This window comes from Rhynchophorus ferrugineus, unplaced genomic scaffold (genome assembly GCF_030347505.1).
Source record: "Rhynchophorus ferrugineus isolate W39M unplaced genomic scaffold, kcgeb_rfMv2 rfM10, whole genome shotgun sequence".
Taxonomy (NCBI): domain Eukaryota; kingdom Metazoa; phylum Arthropoda; class Insecta; order Coleoptera; family Curculionidae; genus Rhynchophorus; species Rhynchophorus ferrugineus.
Genome location: NW_027472589.1, coordinates 29,299,111 through 29,321,459, shown reverse-complemented (window position 1 = coordinate 29,321,459; position 22,349 = coordinate 29,299,111). Strand labels below are relative to the sequence as shown.

At 34.0% G+C, this 22,349-nt stretch overlaps 1 protein-coding gene across 2 annotated transcripts in view; it reads left to right on the top strand.

Moving 5' to 3' along the window:
• The window catches only part of unc-13-4A (BAI1 associated protein 3), a 233,402-nt gene that overhangs the window by 125,526 nt on the left and 85,527 nt on the right, over nucleotides 1-22,349 (top strand). For both annotated transcript variants that reach the window (XM_076416392.1, XM_076416393.1), the window contains exon 6: nucleotides 13,550-13,766. In XM_076416392.1, coding sequence (XP_076272507.1) covers nucleotides 13,550-13,766 — 217 coding nt within the window. The remainder of the gene's footprint in view (nucleotides 1-13,549; nucleotides 13,767-22,349) is intronic.

Below are 22,349 nucleotides of genomic sequence, written 5' to 3'. Positions count from 1 at the left end.
TTACACCAGCAATCAAAATAAAACGCCGTAGTCCTAAAATGAGGGACCACTACACGCCGACCGAATCAATCTTGTTCGCTTTCAATCTCCTAAAGTGGTTGATGAAAAAAGATGGACCGTCTACGCTTCAGGCCTAAAACAAACGATATGATTAACAAGCGTTCGTACTAAAGGTAGACGAGAAATATAGACAAGAGAGCAGAAACTTTTAAAAGATTGCTTTTTATCTCGACAGAGAAAAAAAGATATCGTTATATCGACGATATTTATTATTTTTATATTGACAATGTATCAGGTGTGTCGGTAATCTCTTTCCGATTTTGTTCACAAAGGAAAATATATTTTGCCCATCCCTTTTATGAATGCCATTATAAAAGAAACAGTTTCTTTTTTTAGCGAAACTATTCACGGAACTATTTTTCGGCGAATTGTTCTTCTACAAGCAAAGGTGGTAGGGTGGGGAAGAGGTAGTAGTTGCACGGCTCGAGGTCTGGAAAGTACGTCGTGCAACAATTCGCACACGGTGTCAATGCATAGTTCAAATTGATTATCCGTTGTCGATAGGGCCATTAGCTGTTTCTCCAAGCTTCAAGAGTACATAATATTTAACACCAACCTGGTCTCTCCAGGCACAAAGCATGGTCTTGTCAACAAACTGGTTTGGTCATCACTAGTCGATGGGTCGGCTTCGGCAGGTGATAACTATGATTTTTCTCTAGTTTCGTTACTAATCGGTGCAGAAATGACATCCTTTCATAGATTTTCCGATTTTCTAATAGCGCATCTTCAAATTTATGTTGCACCCATCTTTTGGATCTTTCCTATCGATGGTAAGAATTCATAAATTGTAATTTGAATGCAAACGAATTACATTCAACAGTTTTGTAGCAATTCTTCTTGACATTATATTGGGGATTCATACAATAACTCCGGAAATTCCACATCTTCAAAAGTTCTCGGTCTACCAGGACGTTCTTTGCCTTGAACGTTAAAATCACCACATTTAATTGTCAAAACTACCTTTCACATGTTCTTGTCATTGGGAAATGCTCACTGTGAATTTTCATCAACAAACGATGGCCTTCTGCAGATTTCTTCTTTTGACGAAATAAGAAAGTTTTCAGGCACAAAACTCAGTATTTTTGTTAACGCTGTCATTTTGGCGTTTTGTCGGAGTATTTCTGTTATAGTTTCGGGGATAATGTCTGATAAATAACATAACAGGTCAACCGAAAGGTCTCTGTCCTAACACATAGATGGCGCTACTATAATTAAATCCATATGTTTTTTACTTAGCACTAGCATATATATTTTTGCATTTATAGCTTGATTATATTTGATTTTTGTTATATATAGCATTTTAAATGAAGCAATTTTGTAATTGTGAAAAAAATGGATAAAAAGGAATACGCGAAATTCCTTGATAAAATATTGCTTTTTGAAGGGAAAAAATACAGTTGAAGCAAAAACTCGGCTTGATGCCAAGTTGAGACGTGGTGAAATGATCACCGAAGACGGTGAACGCAGTGGATGCCCAAAAGAGGTTGTTACCGACGAAAACATTAAAAAAATCCACAAAATGATTCTGAATCGCCGTAAATTGAAATTGAATGAAAAGCAGACAGTCTAAAGATATCAACTGAACGTGTATATCATATCATTCACGAATATTTGGGTATGAGAGAGTTCTGTGCAAAGTGGGTGCCGCCCGAGCTCACGTTTGACCAAAAACAAAGACGAGTCGATGATTCGGGGCAGTGTTTGAAGATAATCAAGCGTAATAAACCCGAATTTTTTCATCGATATATGGTAATGGATGAAACATGGCTCCATCATTTCATTCCGGGGTCCAATCGACAGTCATCCGAGTGGACTGCACATCGATGTACCCGCTCCAAAGCGTGGGAAAACGCAACAGTCGGCTGGCAAGGTTATGGCGTCTGCATTTTGGGATGCGCATGGAATAATTTTCATCGACTACCTTGAAAAAGGAAGGACCATCAATAGTGACTATTACATAGCGTTATTGGGCCGTTCGAAGAACGAAGTCGCCGAAAAACGACCGCATTTGATGAAAAAGAAAGAGCTGCTCTTCACCAAGACAATGCACCGTGTTACAAGTCAGTGAAACCGATGTCAAAAGTCCATGAATTGGGCTTCGAATTGCTTCCTCATCCACCGTATTCTCTAGATCTGGACGCCAGCGACTATTTCCTATTCTCAAAATAATGCTCGCTGGGAAGACATTTTCGTCGAATGAAGAGGTGATGACAATATTGCATACTTAGCTAATGAAATCTGTTACACAAACTGGAAAGGAATTAACGACACACCTTGTAATTTTGTGAATGTGGGTGTTTAAGAGCGATGATTGCTTAATGCTATAATACAAAACATTCATAGTCTGCATTTTTATTATAGCTAAACATTCACTATCTAATCACTATCCAATATAGAAGATCAACATTTATACGTCGAAATTTTCGTCGATTGTAATTAATGAGTTAGGGAAAAGTCATTTCGTTTTTTTATGTTTCAAATAGAATTATACGAGCAATCTATGAAAAAAATTCCTTTCCAATCTCACCAAACACAACCACACAGTATTACCTTCCTTGGAATCAATACGAGCTTGGAAATCATTTGCAAAACTTTCCTGAACTTCGATATATAATCCGCTATTAATTTTCTTTAATCATTTGTAAGAGAGATATATAATATAAAATAATAATCAGATAACTGATACATCAGTTATCATTCATATTCTTAACATAATAATTGTTATATTTTATACTGAAAACCTTTACGTTTTCTACAACCTGATTTATAATAGATCCAAACTGTCTTGGTTAAATAGCATTATATTAAATAAAATTTAACAATTTTCAAATTCTTCTATTGACTTTGCGATACAAATATTCTTGTAGCGTAGTCACATTTTCCTTCATATTTTTCTATTCTATTTATCATACATACATATTTATTATACATTTGTTAATTTCAAGGTGAAAATAGGTTAATTTAAAAAAAAAGTATATGTTTATATATAAAAGTATATATATATATATATATATATATATATATATATATATATATATATATATATATATATATATATATATATATATATATATATATATATATATATATATATATATTATTTCTAACACTATATATACTCAGTAAAGTTTTAGCCAAAAAATATCATTTTTAATATAATAAGTTCAAAAGTTATGTATCAGTTCAAGAGTCAATAACAATATTAATTATATTAGAACTGGGAACATATCAAAGCTATTAGTACCAAAAATAGCATCACCTTCATCTCTACTCTATTCACCGACCACTCAGAAAACAAAACGGTTTGCTGTAACTGTAGTAAACAACTTTTGAGAACTTTTCCACTATGTGTTAACTAATTAAGTTTTAAGGTCCAAGTTTTGAAACTTCATCATATTAAGGGACAAGTTTCATTATAAGAGTATTACCATCTGTTTTCCAACAATATTGAGAGGTCGAGCACGCCATCTCGGTGATGAATGGGTTGGCTATTGGAACACGACCCACTTTTTTCGTGTAGTGTAGATCTGCGAATTTGATTCAAGAGCTTGGGGTCTTTCTAATTTTCTTCGAAATATATGTTGTATCTTGAAATATTGTTATCGCTTCGTATAAAATATGTAATACTTGTTTTTGTGAGAACTTTGCTTTTGTCTTGCTCTTGTAAGCGGTATGTTTCAACCTTTTGCGATTAAAATAATGAGATAATATAAATTTTCAGTTTAATAATTACATTTTAGGGTAAATGATGTGGCTTGGTGAATGGAGGTTAAACGAAATGAAACCGTGGTGTTTATATTATGTGACCGTTATTTATTGCCAATATAAAAAAATGTGGAAAATACAATTAGATAAAACGGATGGCAGCGGTGTTATCTGGAGACGAGGCTTGGGCAGTCGATGGTGGCACGTCTAAACCAAACGATGGTTGAGCACTAAAATTATTGGAAATACCCTTCAATAACATCCCAGATAAACGTCTCGGGGTTGCCGCCAGCTATTCGTTCTCAGGTTTTAGTTGACGCTGCTGGCACTCCGCCCGTGTTCAACATCTGGGATTATATTTCTGGGTATTTTGTAGACCGTTATTCCACGATGTAAAATTCGACATGCCTCAAGGTCGCTACAACATATTCTAGCATTTATTACGAAAAGAAGACATATTTTCAAAGAATACTCTCACATAATTATGAAAAGACCAAATTAGCGAACTAATGATGTTGGCAATAAAAATACAATTTTAATATTTCTTTTATTTAAGAGGATGATTTTACTCTTAAACACTGTTATAGAAGTAAACACTATTCATTATCATGTTTTTCTCATAATGGAGTAAAGGAAATAATTTAAGTAACTTACTACAACACTGAACATAAAGATCACAATCAGGTATTTCCTTTTTTACACTTTAAGAACTGATTTGAGAATGATTTCCCATAACGAAAACACATAAATAACACCTAAGTTGGTGTGTAGAGTAAATAATCAAAATAAGTGATAACAAGTTTAAACAATAAAATGTCATAGAGTCACATGTCTTAATATATAAATCATTAAATACCTTAATATTTATGAATGCTTTAAAATGTTTACACTTTTGTTGTTATCAATTCATAGTTTCTTCTCTTTCTCCTATATGGTCCATTTATGTAAATTATGTAGTTAGTTTCATTTTAACTGCTGTATAATTTCATTACTTTATTTATGTTTTCATGTAGTTTTCATATTTTATCCATATTTCTCACCTAAAATGTATATTGCAAACACAATAAATACACGAGTTTCTTTAACTAAGTTTTTAAATAAAATTTCATCGTTCCTTGCTAATTTATTCTACACTTCGATCTCACACTTGCAGATAGCTTTTATTTAACTGTCCTTCTATGGCTTTTCTTTATCTGCTACTTTCTAATTTGTCGTAGATCCCACGTGGCAACTCACAACTCTCCAATAAATGAGGAATTGAAATTCTGTGAAGCTATTTTATAATTGTTTATAACATTAATTTTAAAAAATTCTTAATAACTTAACCATTTCTTAAGCAAGAACCAATTAAGCGAAGAACTTATTTTAAAGTCTTTACTAAATTATTCTAAAGACTATTCAAGCTTATTGTAGAGATTATTAAAACTCACTCTATGTGTATATTAATCAGTTCGTTCGCGCACATTTAACTGTTTGGCGAGTGCAATGGAATGTACTAATAATCTTTCAGAGTACTTGGCACTAACAGTTCGAATTACACTCGTTATCGGTTCTAAAGGGATATCGCGATGAATCAGTTTGTTGGAGACATAATATGGGGTATCGACGATAACTCGAAAAACTTTATTGCGGAGGACATCTATGTTAGATTTGCTAGTAGTACCACACAGTTTAATACCATAGGTTCAAATGGGCCTAAGTATTGACCTTGTTATGAGATATGACCAAAACCTTGTAACCTAATTATAATTTAGATATACGCCCTATCAGCCAATACATATGGTTTAGTTTAAGCCCAAACAGTTTGCATTTTATCGCTATATGTTTTTCCATGTCCAACGGTGATCAAAATGCATTCCCAGATATTTAACGTTGTCCTCTTGCGAAAGTCCATGATGATTCAATTTTACTGAGGGACAAGTTCTACAAAGGGTGAATGTCACATGGGTAGATTTGTCTCATTTGCTTTGATACGCCACGTTTTCAACCACAATTCGACTTAAGATGAAGTTGGATGTTTCTTGTGGCTGAAAATCAAAAAATGCTTGCGAAAATCTAAATACTTTGTAAAGACGACAGACGGGACATAAAAACTGTATTCAATTATTAAAATATATTTTATGCATACGGTGTATCGGCATATATTATAGATATTGTACTGTATATAGACAGAATTAAATGGAACTAAAATATTGAATCAGGAGGACGCAGGATTTAGATAAAAAGGGAAGAAGGATAAAGGGAAGGAAGCAAATAAAAAATATATAGAGTTAACTATATAAAATTCAGTCGCCGTATAAAAAAATTCGTCACGGCATTATCCTTTTGTAGGACCCCATTAAATATACGAGGACTCTTTTATCCATTATTATTGGATCTAAGTTGGCATAGTTATTCGATTTTGCCTTAGAAGGAAAAAGCCCTTGCAAGAGGAAATATACTTATATTTAAGTTGCAGAGTACAAGGACACTTTCTATTTCAATAAAGGACCTAAATATGGGGACCTTTAATAAAATGTCGCTATTTTTTCGACAAATAATTTTTCCATGATCTCGTCCATTCAGTCATTTTCAACAAGAATATTACGATATTAGACTCTTGTCTTGGTCTGCAGAATATCTTTAAACTACTTAAATAATATTACAATTATTAATAACCTTTTAAATTAGTTTTTAAATATTAATAATATTTAAGAAGTACGCACAGAATGAAAATAGTTTGAATCGGCATCAGGAATTGACATAAAAATGAACCAATTTAATCGTACAACGCTAGATAGTGAATTTTGATTAAAAAATGGCCGACGATTTTTGTTGCTCCGAATGATGTTCGACTTTTGTACATAAGTGTAATTTTTTTCGATATTGCCGATGACGACTTGTTGTGTTGTGCGCGATCACAATAGCTTGTAAGGGTTACCAAACCAAACCACCTATGGTATCCTTTGGAGGCCTAACCCACCTAATTGTATATCCAAGTAATGTATTTTATTTTCATTAGAGAAATTTCATAATTTACCTTTATATGTTTAGTTCTTCTTTCCGTCGTTGCTCCATTTTCTTGTCAGGTCAGGCATACTTTTTTCTTGATAAAGTTAGATTTAATCACTCCGTCCTCCCTAATATATTTGCCATATCTGCAAAACAGTTAGTATTCATTATTTCCTCAATTATTTTAACCCAAGGCTCATGTATACTCTGAACAATTACACACATATTTATGCACATAAATCTTTCACACTCCACGATTTCTACAGTCATGCTATTATTTTTAGTTGTTTCCGCTCTCATCACCCTGTCTTGGTAATTATCAGCAATGAATCATAATCCCACATCCAAAAGTTTCATTGTCAGTGTCACTTTCTGAGTCACTGTTCGAGTCAATGACTAAGCTGTTAATTTCTAATCTAACACCAGTTCACAATTCCACCATCTATGAATATCTTCTTGTGTATCCGAAGCAGTTCACCCAAACCGAAGGGTGTTATTTTAGTCAATCCCTTTCGCATATCCAAACAGTTCTTACTTATATATTGTTCTCTACCTGCATGTTTATTGTAATTATTCTTTGCCACACCCCATAACAATTCAATTTCATTGTATATGCAGTGAGTGCGAGGAAGACGTTATACTTACATGTAACCATATTATCTGCCAGCCATCTGATCCACTGTGTATCTTGTATCAGGCCTATTTCTGAAAAAGTAGCTTTTACTTTTTCCGTCAACCTTTTTAATAGCGTCTTGCCAGGGGTGCACAAATTGAAGTAACAAGTCTCACTTAATTTTATTACATGATTTTAAAAATTGTATTATTTTAATAGCAACGTCTGGAAGTTGCATTGAACTGCACTAGAAGATTTCGCGGGTTATCTTTATACTATATCCTAACTAAATCCTATGTTTCCTAACAGTGTTTGACATGACGACTTATGGCCCTCAAAGAGCTGCATATCCCTAAGTTTTCTATGGATACTTTCATATATATATATATATATATATATATATATATATATATATATATATATATATATATATATATACATAATGACATATAGAAAAACACTTCATTAAGTGATCTCCTGTAAAAAAATACCATTTTAATTAATTAGTCTTATTTCAAAGTCTATAGATATTCAATAATCAGATCGATTGATGTTAGACGTTTTAGTCTACGCACTTCACTGTCACTTCATATTTAGCTGATTATAGAGTACATTGGGATGCACTGACACTCTTTCGAAGTACTTCACACAAATACGTTGAATTACACTCGTTATTGGTTCTAAAGGAATATCTCGTTGTATCATTTCATTTGAAACATAGCACGTACGCAACACTTTGTTTTGGAACCGTTGTATGTTGGATCCAAATGGGCTTAAGTATAAATTTGTAAAATAGCATCCTGTTATCTAATGATAACTTGGATTTGCGCCAGATAAGCCAATACATTTGGTAGAGTTTAAGTACAAGTTGTTTCCATTTGACGAGTATGTACTTCTTCCAGGTTAGGCGTTGCCTAGTGCTAGGTTGCAGACATTTAACAACCGACCGACTTTTACAGGCTAATTCGGCTATATGTTCGAATTTATCAGACATCATTGTATCTCTTTTTAACCGGAATAAATGAGAAGGAAAATATTGTGTGGTATTAAAACGAATTTACAAACTTCAATAAGCAGACATTATACATCTTGATGCTATTTTGGGTAGACTATACATTGTATACTATTAAGATCTAGTTTATAATTATTGTACATTACCAACATTATAAAATATTTATGTAAACCTCGACTCTAAAAATCCGACAGGCTGTTGGGTCGTTAATTAGTAAAAATAATAAAATAATAGTGGCCAGGGATAATGATATACCCCTAGTCCTACTAAAAACAACACCCTGGACTGAAACAACGGCTTAATATTAAACAACAGCAATTATATCGCTACGTAGCATACGTCTCCATTAATTGCACTAGTTAAAATCATATTCTCATGCGTGCAAAACAAATTTAAATCGAAACCCGCAGGTACGTTTTAAATCGAACGATTATATTCGACGGCAGAGGTCGCGCTAAAAGGCATCGGCCCCCCCGCGAATGGGGCTCCGGAGGTGAGCAAAGCGCGGACGACGTACAACGCCCGCCTAATTGTTTTCGTAAACCGGTTCGCTATCAATTATCCTTTCATAACTATGTTTGTATTAGTCGACCAAACACTTTGACTGCATTAATTTAATGTATTTACGCCGGGGCCCGTTAATTGAAGCAGGTTAGTTAAAGCGGAGTTCGAAGCGAGCCCGTTCCGCCGTAGCAACGACGAATAATTAACCGCCAAGAACCGCCGACAACCGATGCCGGTGTCAGTTCGTATCGTTCGTTATCGCGAGACCTGCGAATTATTAATTTAGTTTATATACGCATTCAAATAACAGAAAAGTTATTGTGATGATGAAAGGGCGGAGGCGAGAGCCAGATCAGCCAGCTTCTTCTTGTGTTGATCTCCGTTCTCGTATTATCCTTTAAGGCATAATTGATTCTGAATGAAAATTATTGTTCGGTTGATTAATAATGTCATAGGGGGATAAAATAATATGGATAACACAATACTTCTTTATTAATAATGTATAAAGTCTCTATTTATTTTTAAAATAGTTGCAATTCTTCATGAGATATATTAGTAGAATGTCTGAGTAGTTTCCAATAGTTTAAGAATGTTGGTCATATTATATAGTATGTTGGTAGTATATATATATATATATATATATATATATATATACATACATACATTCATACTTACATACATACATACATACATATATACTAAGTGCTGCATACTACATGCATACTACTAGTGCACAAAATATACAGACTTAGAATGCGATCTCCCCTGTATAAGAGTGTGACCAAATTATGCTCTGCCACGCCACCAGAGGTCGCCCAAATATATATATATATATATATATATATATATATATATATATATATATATATATATATATATATATTTATATATACATACATACATACATACATACATACATACATATATACTAAGTGCTGCAAACTACTAGTGCACAAAATATACAGACTTAGAATGCGATCTCCCCTGTATAAGAGTGTGACCAAATTATGCTCTGCCACGCCACCAGAGGTCGCCCAAAACTGGTTTATTTAATACGGGGGGATTAAAAAATAAGAATACATTTATTTATATTTAAAAGGAATACAATATTTTAAGATTTTTTTTTTAATAAGAATATAATTATTTATTAAAATAATCCCCCTGTAGTAATTCCAAGCAATCAATCAGCAAGTAATCCCCCAATTTATTTATATTATATTACTGATAATTTATTTCCTAAGTGTACATTAACTATTATTGTAAATTATTATAACATAAAAATATATAATATAAAAAATAATTTGTTCAAGTCCAGGATAGTAGTTACATGATACAATTTTGATTACGAAACCTTCTCTTCTTTTTTATCTATTTTTATAGGTGCTAAATTAATCCATAAGATATGTATAGCCATGCAAATTTTTGCATTATTTCGCTTTGCAATCCTGTTTAATTTTTTCACCCACCAGAACAAGCAACACCTAATTATTACTTTTCTTATTATATTTTCCTCCTCTAGATGTTGAAAACAAGTAATGGTAAAAAAAAAGACTGACATTTGCTGGCATAACATTTTATCAAGAATTTCCTTTAAATTTGCTTTGGAACATATTTTGGCCAATACAGAAAGAATTCTATAGACGGCTTCAAAAACATATGAATTGAAATAATTTCTTGGTACCGTAAGACAACATTTGTCATAGTGGCGAGCTTTAATCAATTCTGTTTGCATATATCAATCATTTATCTAAAAGCAAAATCTTTATCTTGCAGACCATCGTACTTTTATCCTAAAATAAGTCTCCAGGCAATGCATCATTATTTTTACAAAACAATAACTTATTTACCTATGTTCTTGTGTAAAAGTACATTATTTTTTCCTTGCTTGTTTCACTCTTCCACCTTCTTAGTAGTAGTCATTAGATCATTAGGGTGTCATTAATGGTTAATGTTATATGTTTTGTTTATTTGGTTCAGATCAACTCTTATTAATAAAACTGATCTTTTTAAATTATAGTCTTCCACTATCCTTACGTCTTGCAAAATCATATCTAATTTCTACTATTATTCTAATTTCGATTTCTTTAGCTTTCGCTCGACAAATTCTACCAGCATTTCACCTATAAAAGAAAAATTAAATCGTTACTAAAATATATCCTAGTTAAAATGAATATCTAATTTTTATCAATTAATGCAATTTTTGGTGCTATTTTTGATAGTGATAGAAAACCATCATCCATTTGCTTCAGTGATATTGGAAATGGAAATCTACTTCAGACTCTGTGTTTTAAGACTCCCCATAATGGTCAATTATGTTGCGGTCTGGTGATTGGGCTGGCTACGGATAATGTTTAATTATATTCTGATACTCCTCAAACCAAGACTGAACCTTAATAGCTGTATGTATATGCGCATTGTCATCTGGGATTGTGACAGTGTTTGGCAGGAATATGCTAGTCATAGTAAGAACTTCATCATTGGAGATGTCGAGATATTCACTCGACGTAATTCGATCGATAATGTGAGTGAAAGGACCAGCTGAATATCAGCATATTACCACCCAAATCATAACCCGGCCATTTGGCCATTTGTAGGAAACAATATAAACGAGGTTTTATCGGACCATACCATATTATTGCACTACGTTTTTCGCAGGATATTGTTAACTTTCATTATAAAGAGTTTCGGAATTGCAGCCTTTCTCAGAATATCAGCTTTGTGAAGTCGCTGCCTTACTATTTTTGTGGAAACCCCTTTACTTAGGTAATTATAGAGTTATACTGTCATTTTTGCCGCGGTAGTTTTATATTGTCTGGCCACAATGCTTTTTAATCGTCAACCTGTTTGAGTTTTGCCCATTATTCCTTCTCACCGATGATGTCATTACCATGGATACTATCACTCGTGAAACGTAGAGCAATTCAGCTTTTTTTGGTCACATACGCTTTTTAAATCTGATAGATCACATATCTCGCTAGTTTTAACCATCACAGAACAAAGCGTAAACACAACGCATACATCGCGTTATGTACACGGAAGCAGTGTTACTAATATACAGCAAGTGTTTAATTATATTGTCTGTATTTACAGAATGAAGTAAAAGTAATATCGAAATTAGGTTATGTTAAACAATCCACATACTATGCAATCTGTAGTACGACAAGTTGTACAATCCGAATCCATTTGACCGTCGACACGATAAGTGTTGGATTTATCATATTAACGTTGTTGTTCGACCAGTAGTACGATTCGATCAAATCGTTAGAGAGTTTTATGTTGTAGATTCGGCTTGTACAACTTGAACCACATATTTCATAAGGTGTCGGTCGTTTTCCAGTTGATTTGACCGCATCATACGATTTGTTGGACGGCAACGCCACAGGCTGTGCAATTATCGTTTTAATGACTCGGGTTGAACAACAGGTTGCATAATGTGTGGAGTTAGTTATCCAAGACTTTTTGGTGCCATCCAAGATTTCGAATAAATAATAATAATATTATGATCACATACTCGTCAACATTTGTTTATTTATCTTTGAAGCAGGAGGAACTAGAAACATATAGAACTCTGAAGTTTGTGAAAGATTTTTTCTTAATTTGAGGCTTAATGATCAAAAATCTATACAATGTATTTTATTCAAAGTATTCTCCACCGATAGCCGCTATTTTTTACTCTTCATCTTCATAAATACTAAAGCGCCATTCAGACGACTCATATATCCCAACAAGTAATCAGAAGGAGTAAGGTCTGGAGAATACGGCGGTTGGGATAGCGCTTCCCATTTTAAAATTTCCAAGTATGTTTTCATCGGTTTTGCCATATGTTGTCGAGCATTATCATGCTGAAAAAAACATTGTTGTGTCTCTACTCGTATTCCGGTTATTTTTTTCGCAATGCTGGCTCAAATGCATCCGATATAGTCGATACCATTGATGGTTTTAACAGCTTTTAATACACCACACTTAGCTAATCCCACCAAATACGGAGCATGATACATATGACCAAGCTGCTTTCAATATGTCTTGGGTTCAATTCATGGCACAAAATAGCCGAGCTTTCGGATCATTTCCATCTTCTTCAACCGATTGAAAATGGTTTCTTGTACTACTCCCAACAATTCTGCCTATTCTTCTTGTCTCTTACATGCATCACCATCGAGTAATACCTTCAAGTTCTCGTATTGACATTTTGTTTGCCTATCCAAATTTTTACACAGCATTCAATGCAAAACTTCCCGCAAATGCTATTCACTCGATAAGAATTCAGACATGTTCAAAGCACTAAGCTGAAGTCAGTGAGGCTTCAACAAGACGTTGGTTACAAATGTACCCAACGTGGCTTAATATACAGTACCACCACCTATTTTAAATCCTTTAAAATTAATTTATAGGCTGAAATTAAAATTGGAATCCAAAGAACTTGTATTTAAAAATATTCAAAAAATACCTTACCTTAAGCAAACAACAACACATTTATCTATCTACTCGAAAGAATTACGTAAAAAATCGCGTAGTCGGGAAAGTAAATTAATTTAAAGACGAAGAGCATTGCATCGAAAAGAATTCGAGGCGTTTTCCATTCGAAAGCGACGAGCCCGCGTCTTCGCAAACATTCCTGCGGCTAAACCCCATCTAAATGAGATGTTTCTTTCGATTGCTTTCAGCGTACAGGAAATCGATGGCTCCTATTTCGAGAGCTTCACCGCCCTGGCGTGGAAACAGGAGAATCAGCGTCAAAGCGTGCTGAGGAACGCCGAGGTGGCCGCGTCGGAAGCACCCCCGCCCGAACAGGACCTGGGCATCAATCCTATCGATTATACATCGTCCCAAAACGAGAAGGACAAGCTCTACGTGGAGATGCTGTACACTATCGCGAATACGGTGAGTAATTATTGATTTTTCAGTTTGGGTACGACCAGGTATCCGCTTAAATTCGTAAAATCGCAATAGATTTTCATATTCCATAGCGGAAAACAAAGAAAAATTTACTAGCTCAGTCGTATATACATTGGACTAGCGGATCAAATATAACTGGATATGTTTATCCGACACGATATTGTAACAATAGTCATAATATATATGTGAAAGGGTTTAGAAGGCAAAAACTATTAATTTCCTTGAAAATATTCTTTTGTTTAATGGAAAACGGCGATACAAAACGACACTGACAATTGCAACTTTATTAACTCTTATTATAGTGTATGTTCTAAGTGCTCTCCATATGGTATTTTGTAATCTATTGGATACTGTGTTGGGCAGCTAGACCAATGGTTATGATTTTGCAAGAACTTCCCCAAAGTTGCCACAATGTCTCTCTCCTCTATCTGCTCGATGTGGTTATACAAACAACGTTTGTTGATTTTTGCTTCTCGTCACCCATAAAATATATTTACAAAAAATGTGCAATGTCTTTTATATTATTCAATATATTACTGTAAGTTAACATACTATATCCCATGAAAGTGTTCAAATATAAGTCGCCAAATATCTGCGAGGGTAGATGAATACATTAGTAGAGTGGGCCTTAAGTTCAGTTTAGTTTTGATCTGTGCCTGACAGCACTTTGTTCTTTTGATATTGCAAATATATCAATATAATTTAATATTTAATTTATTCTACATATAGCAACTGTTATTGTTGCAGCGGCTACCACCATAGAATAATAGAGAGAAAGCCCAATAGGGGTCTCTGGAGAAAAGCTTAATAATATTTAATTACTTTTCATAGAGTAATATACAGAGTGTTAATTTAATACAAATTTCAGAATTGTTTTGCGTAGTCCCAGCAGGAAGGCGCTGAGAACGTCATTTCGCTGACTATCATTGGTTAGTTTAAATTGCCATTACAGGAACCTGTAATGAAAATATTTTAATAGGAAAGAATTTCATTTGTCGAGGACTTCATACGCATCACATGACCAACCTCTGACGTCACATTCTACTGCCCAATTCTATTTCAAATAAAACCAAAATGTAATTTTTCAAAATAATTTATACAAATAAAATTAAAAAAAGTAAGGAAATATAAATATATAAATAAAAAATAATTAAATGTGAATATAAGTAAGGCTGCAATCTAATTGAATACATAAAATATCTCCTGATAAGACAAATACAATCAAAATTGTCTATAGCGCTTTTTCACCGTTTCATATTTCTTTAGTGCTATCAATTTAAATAACATGTATTAAATTTTCTATCTTCTTGTTCCCTCATTCTGAAAGCAGAGCAGCATAGCTGAAAGTCTGTGTCTGTTTATATTTTACTTGCTTGTTCTATGCAAAAATGTGTTGAGTTTAATTATTTTTACAATGTTATTCTCAAAGTTGTCGAATTGATCATTAAAACCGTTAAATTGTACGATATACTTCAGAATGAACAAAACATATCAAAAAGTAATACTTTAAAAAACGGCGACAAAAAATTAAAATGTATGACATCTATAATAATTACAATTGTGCTTTTATTATGGTAAAATAGAGGAGTTAAAAAGACAGCTTAAGGATCTATTAACAATATAATAAAACTTATAAAACTTCATAAACGTCTTGTCTATAAAATCGAGCTCATCTTGTTGATCTACAAATTGTATAATTTTATTTTGTATTGATGTATTTTTTTAACATCTTTGTTGAAAATTTTATCTCGGTTAAGGAGCTTCAAGTCAAGATATAGATTATAAGTATCTTAACGAATTTACATTTGTTTCAAGTAAATGAACCCCTTCAGAATAATTAAGTTTTTAATTGACGGCACTTTACAAGCAACCTTTAAAAAGTAACAAAAACTTTTCATGTAGTATACTCACATTTACCTTCAATGTAATTTTACCACCGCCCAATTTGGACACATTTTGGTATTAAAGGGTGGATAATTTCATAATTTCTTCTGTTATTTCTTTGTTTCTTTCTATGAATAACAATATATATGAATACAAACACTTTTGAGAATGAAGATACATTATAATTAAATAATAATGATTATAATTAAAAATGCTGATTGTACTCAATGTCAGACTCACAAAAGTGGCGTCCTCAACAAACCATAGAAACAAACAATCGGGTTATAGAAATTGGCCAATTAAATGCTTTTGTAAGGAAATTCAAATGAACCAATAAAGAATTGGTCTCAGCCAGCATTGGTTGCACCACGCAAAACATTTCCTCGATTTCGCATATTTAAGTAAAACCTCTATATATACTCTATGTTACTTGTAGACACATTGTCACTCTGACAGGCGTGTGATAGTCGAAATAAAAAATTTCTGGAACCTTATCGCAACCACCAGGTCTAATTATGACTATAAGCTATTCTCGAAGCCACATCAATAAACAGACACACACAATTTCATCAAAATTATACCACACACGGGCAGAAATCAGATAACATATATTGAGATAATTTCTTGTTACACCCCCGACTCTTCTGAATTGTTTAATTTTTCTGCTTTAATCTGTCTTTAACAATACCTATATCTGCCAATCGAAAGTTGAGGTTGGTCTGTAAAATGAATTTGGAATGTCAGCGAAGTATTTAAATTACAACTGGATCAAAATGTTCGAGCATTAAATATAGGTAAAATTAATATAAAAATGTATTAGAGTTGTTTGCAAATAAGTCCATTTTTGGTATTCTTAGTGGTCATTTTGTTAAGTACTTACATGTAGTTTGATACACAGCGATTTCTATTGGTTAAAATAGGATATATCAATTTTACAATAAGAGTAAAGTAAACAATTTTCGATTTTTTACATATCTCCAAATAAAATAACACTACAGAAAATAATAAGAAAACTTTTTGACACTTTTTACCACTTAATTTGTTTACACTTGCATGTGAGTGATACGATCCGTATATACTGCTCAGTTTGCCAAGTCTTGTGACGCACTAGCGATTGGTAAAACATATAACATTTCAGCCTTTGAAATAGTTCGAATCGTTGATGCTCCGTTATCAGAATCGTCAGTTATGAAAGCAGTTCGTTTGTTCAACGTTTCATGAGCAACAGTATCCACGATAACGACAGCATATACATATAACATAGTAAAACACCATCGGTCATTAGGTAGAGTGAGCGAGACCTAAAGTTAACTGACGAGTGAGTCACAGAAATATTAAAAAGTTCAACATTTCGTGAGCAACAGTATATACAACAGCGCGATAATGACAGCATATACAAAACATGGCAAAACATCATCAACCGTGAGGAATAGTGACCGAAACATAAAGTTAACTCACGAGTGAATCACAGGAACATAAAAAAGGATTCTGGCTAGACAATATAAAACTACCGTGGCGAAAATGATGACAATACTCAACACTCACTTGGGTAATACTATGTCTACAAAAATAGTTCGGCGGGAGCTCCACAAAGCTAACATTCATGGAGGATAAATTCATGGATTATCACTGTGAAACACTTTATAACGGAAACCAGTGGCAAGTAAGGCGTGGAAGAAATGATGTAACGATCATAAAACATAAGCATTTGATGATTGAGAGAATATTATATGGTCTGATGAATTATCCTTTACATTGTTTTCTATAAACAGCCGGGTTTATGTCTGGAGAACCCCAAAGGAAGCCTTCGATTCGGATAATCTATTTCCAGTAGTCAAGCATGGACAGGTTCCATTATGATTTGGGTAACAATATCGCGGTATTCAACATCTGGACATTGTTAGTGTTGAAGTTCTTACTATGACTAACATATTGATGCCAAACTTTGTCATATAGCATGCGCCAAAACACACAACCAACAAGGTTCTTTCTTGATTTGAGGGGCATTAGCAAACCTCAACATAACTGAACCGTTATGTGGAATTTTAGAGCAGAGTACGAGGAGTATATTTCCATCACCATCAATGAAGCAATTGACGGATGTTCCATCCGTTCACCTCGACACCGAAGTGGAATAATTATACTCATAAAATATTGTTGTGCATATGAGAGTATCAGCAAGATGTAGTATATTTTGTCTTGCTAGAACCGAATGAACGATGTTACAAAAATCCTATAACGACATCCATTCCAACATCATTTTATTAAATATCCCACTATCGGAAATAATAATGAAGCGATTTCTACAACCGCAGTTCTGATAAAGGATTCAGTGTATCCCATCAATTATCCGCAAGCTATCTTTAAATCCAACGAAAATATCCAGAGGCCACGTGCCACTTTATCATCGCATAAAGAAGATTAGAAAATGGTAGGGGAGTAAAGAGGAAAATACAACATTATTCTGGAAAAACAAACAGTTTGATCGGGTAAAAAAACAATTTTACAAGAGCATCTCCATCCACCAGCGGTAAATATGCTCCAATTTAACAACAAAATTGATTGCGTTTGCCGAACAGATGTATGTGTATGTATAAAATATATTATTTCGCTCTTTCGTTCTCATTGCCAGAAAATAAACACGCGACGTTTGGTTTTTATCGAGTAATTTAACTCGTGTTGTGTATTATATTTTTGTAAAACAATATTCTTACAATAGTGTTGCGAAAAAATAACCTCATAGGGCCAGATCTGATCAGTAAGATGCATGACTAATTTAAATTGAAATTAAGGCCTCTGAATTAATTTTAAAAAATTTACGACAGTTGGTACTACTGTGAAACCTACTTCATGTTGAAGCATCACTAACAGGCTTCACTTCTCAGTATGTGTAATTTCCTCGAAGTGTGAACGAAGTGTGATATTATTTTGTTCATTGTTTGCACATCGCCAGGAATGGATGTCATCAGGAAATTATCTTGAAGTTCTAAACGATCTTTTTTGCCATCAGTAGATTTAGCTCAGTTTCTGTTTCAATATCTCCTGTTTCAATTATCATATCAACGCAATGACTTCCAAAGCAATGGCTTCCATTTTAATAGGCACATTTATCCAGAACTGTGTTTTATATCGAATCGGTGGACACACTTTAGTGGTACATTCAACATGCTTTCATATATTTATGTCTTAAGTTTCAGTATCGATGTTAGTATCTGAATTTTTTGAGATTTTGAGCTGGTTGGAAACCCAATCCAATCTAATATAGCAGCAAGAGTAGCAGTAGAGCCGTCCAGGAACCACTTGCTAATTAATCAGCTATTACACTATAAATTCTAATCAATCTTTTTTGCCATCAGTAGATTTACCTCAGTTTCTGTTTCAATATCTCCTGTTTCAATTATCATATCAACGCAATGACTTCCAAAGCAATGGCTTCCATTTTAATAGGCACATTTATCCAGAACTGTGTTTTATATCGAATCGGTGGACACACTTTAGTGGTACATTCAACATGCTTTCATATATTTATATCTTAAGTTTCAGTATCTATGTTAGTATCTGAATTTTTTGAGATTTTGAGCTGGTTGAAAACCCAATCCAATCTAATATAGCAGCAAGAGTAGCAGTAGAGCCGTCCAGGAACCACTTGCTAATTAATCAGCTATTATACTATAAATTCTAATCGATATTTTTTGCCATCAGTAGATTTACCTCAGTTTCTGTTTGAATCTCTCCTGTTTCAATTATCATATCAACGCAATGACTTCCAAAGCAATGGCTTCCATTTTAATAGGCACATTTATCCAGAACTGTGTTTTATATCGAATCGGTGGACACACTTTAGTGGTACATTCAACATGCTTTCATATATTTATATCTTAAGTTTCAGTATCTATGTTAGTATCTGAATTTTTTGAGATTTTGAGCTGGTTGGAAACCCAATCCAATCTAATATAGCAGCCAGAGTAGCAGTAGAGCCGTCTAAGAACCACTTGCTAATTAATCAGCTATTCCAGCACCATATTGCAATTCTTCATCAGCTTCATATGTGTTCATTTGGCATGCTGCTGTTGTTTTCGAAATTTTCGAGCTTCTTTACTGTTCAGAGAGCTGTGTCGAACTTCTTGGGCATAATTGAAATCTCTGCAGCCAATGGTAATATTAAGCTCGTTCAGAAAGGTTAAAATAGTGGAAGTTTCTTCATATAAGCACGCAGCGTAATATGTCGAGACATCAACAATTTTTAAACTAAAATGCAAAAGTTTTGGAGCCAATCACCAAACTATAGAATTGAAGCTGATAGAATGATATACATTTCGAATATGACCGTCTAAACATCTCTCTCTAAATTTTCATTTTCTTCTTCTTTTCTTTCATTGCTTCTTCTTCATTTTTGCTATAGTTATATGAGTGCCGATATATATACCGGTTTCCGTGAAATACGCTATGAAAGTTAAGTTAGAACTGATTTTAAAATGTAACTATCCTTGATAGTTCACTACTTGTACATTTATATCCAAAATTTCTGTTGTTAAAGGTAACAAAGAATCCTTCCAATATCGCTCAGTACTGCGTCACGCGCTCCACCCTAACTAAAACGCTTATAACTATTAAATGGTTTGGAATTTTTCATTGAAATTTTCAGAGTATATTCTTGAATGGTTGTACTATCGATTTATGGAACAAAAAATGATTTTTTTTGAAGCCTCTACATCTATTTTCCGCCTTAAGTCACTCCAAAATCGAAAAGTAAGTCGTCCATCGTTCAAAATTAGTTGCACGGACTTTATACAATAAAGTTATATCAAAGCTGTTCCGCCACCGAGGCCCCCTCGATATTAATAAACAAGAAGTGAAACGTCCGGCGAGGAAACGGGGAAGCGGGGATCATAACCGGGCGCATCCGCCAAACCCCGAAACATTTTTCATTATTCGCGGCGTAATTTGATTTAAGAGCGAAGCAAAACGACCACTTCATTATTGCGGGAACAACTTCCTTTCCGTTCGGAATCCCGAGGAGGCAGGCGAAAAAAATCTCCCGTACGGGCTCTGGAAGAGTGTGAGGAGGTTGGTGGTGGGGGGGTGAGTTCCGAAACGTTTTACAAAAGTTTATATAGGAAAAGTTCGTACTTTATAAACGGTCTCGGGATGATTTTCTGAAGAAAGAACGGACAGACAGATAGAGAGAGGGAGAGGATAATAGAGCGAGGGGCCGAACGAAAGAAAGAAAGGAAAAAATGGGATTTTTGTGCGAAATTAAGTTTGGTCCCGACCAAAAAAAAACTTGGAATTGAAAATTTTGTTTCGAGCCGCGCGACTGACAAAACTCGGATCGGCTTTCGGTAGTTGTTCCTCGTTCTGTTTGCCGAATTCCAAGGTCGAAAGTCGGCCCGATATTTGATTTATTCCGATGGCGAGGCCGGCTGGGTCGTCGTTTGAGACGTAACGTCACTTTTTCTCGCCGTGGGAAGCGGGAAAGCATTAATAACAGAAAGGATGATCTTTTAATTTCACTTTGATAGTCCCATTTATATAGTAGTTCGGTTAAAAACTTCCTGGCCCAACCTGTAGATGGCATTTATACTTTTCTTATTATTTATTGTAGCAATCTAGGGAATTGACACTAATAACCTAATTGTTTTTATCAACTTGCAATGGTTTTAAAATTACAACTACTATTCTACGATAGACATTTTGGGCTAAATAACTATGTTACTGCTTGTAATGTGCACTGAGTTTTAGTTAAACTTCAAAACATGGCAAAACATCATCAACCGTGAGGAATAGTGACCGAAACATAAAGTTAACTCACGAGTGAATCACAGGAACATAAAAAAGGATTCTGGCTAGACAATATAAAACTACCGTGGTGAAAATGACGACAAAACTCAACACTCACTTGGGTAATACTATGTCTACAAAAATAGTTCGGCGGGAGCTCCACAAAGCTAACATTCATGGAGGATAAATTCATGGATTATCACTGTGAAACACTTTATAACGAAAACCAGTGCTAAGGCGTGGAAGAAATGATGTAACGATCATAAAACATAAGCACTTGATGATTGAGAGAATATTATATGGTCTGATGAATTATCCTTTACATTGTTTTCTATAAACAGCCGGGTTTATGTCTAGAGAATCCCAAAGGAAGCCTTCCATTATGGTTTGGGTAACAATATCGCGGTATTCAACATGTCGACATTCTTAGTGTTGAAGTTCTTACTATGACTAACATATTGGTGCCAAACTCTGTCATATAGCATGCGCCAAAACACACAACCAATAAGGTTCTTTCTTGATTTGAGGGGCATTAGAATATCAGCACAACCGCCAAACCTCAACATAACTGAACCGTTATGTGGAATTTTAGAGCAGAGTACGAGGAGTATATTTCCATCTCCATCAATGAAGCAATTGACGGATGTTCCATCCGTTCACCTCGACATCGAAGAGGAATAATCATGCTCATAAAATATTGTTATGCACATGAGAATATCAGCAAGATGTAGAATATACTGTCTTGCTAGAACCGAATGAAGGATGTTACAAAAATCCTATAACGACATCCATTCCAACATCTTTTTATTAAATATCCCACTATCAGTTATTGTAGCAATCTAGGAAATTGACACTAATAACCTAATTGTTTTTATCAACTTACAATGGTTTTAAAATTACAAC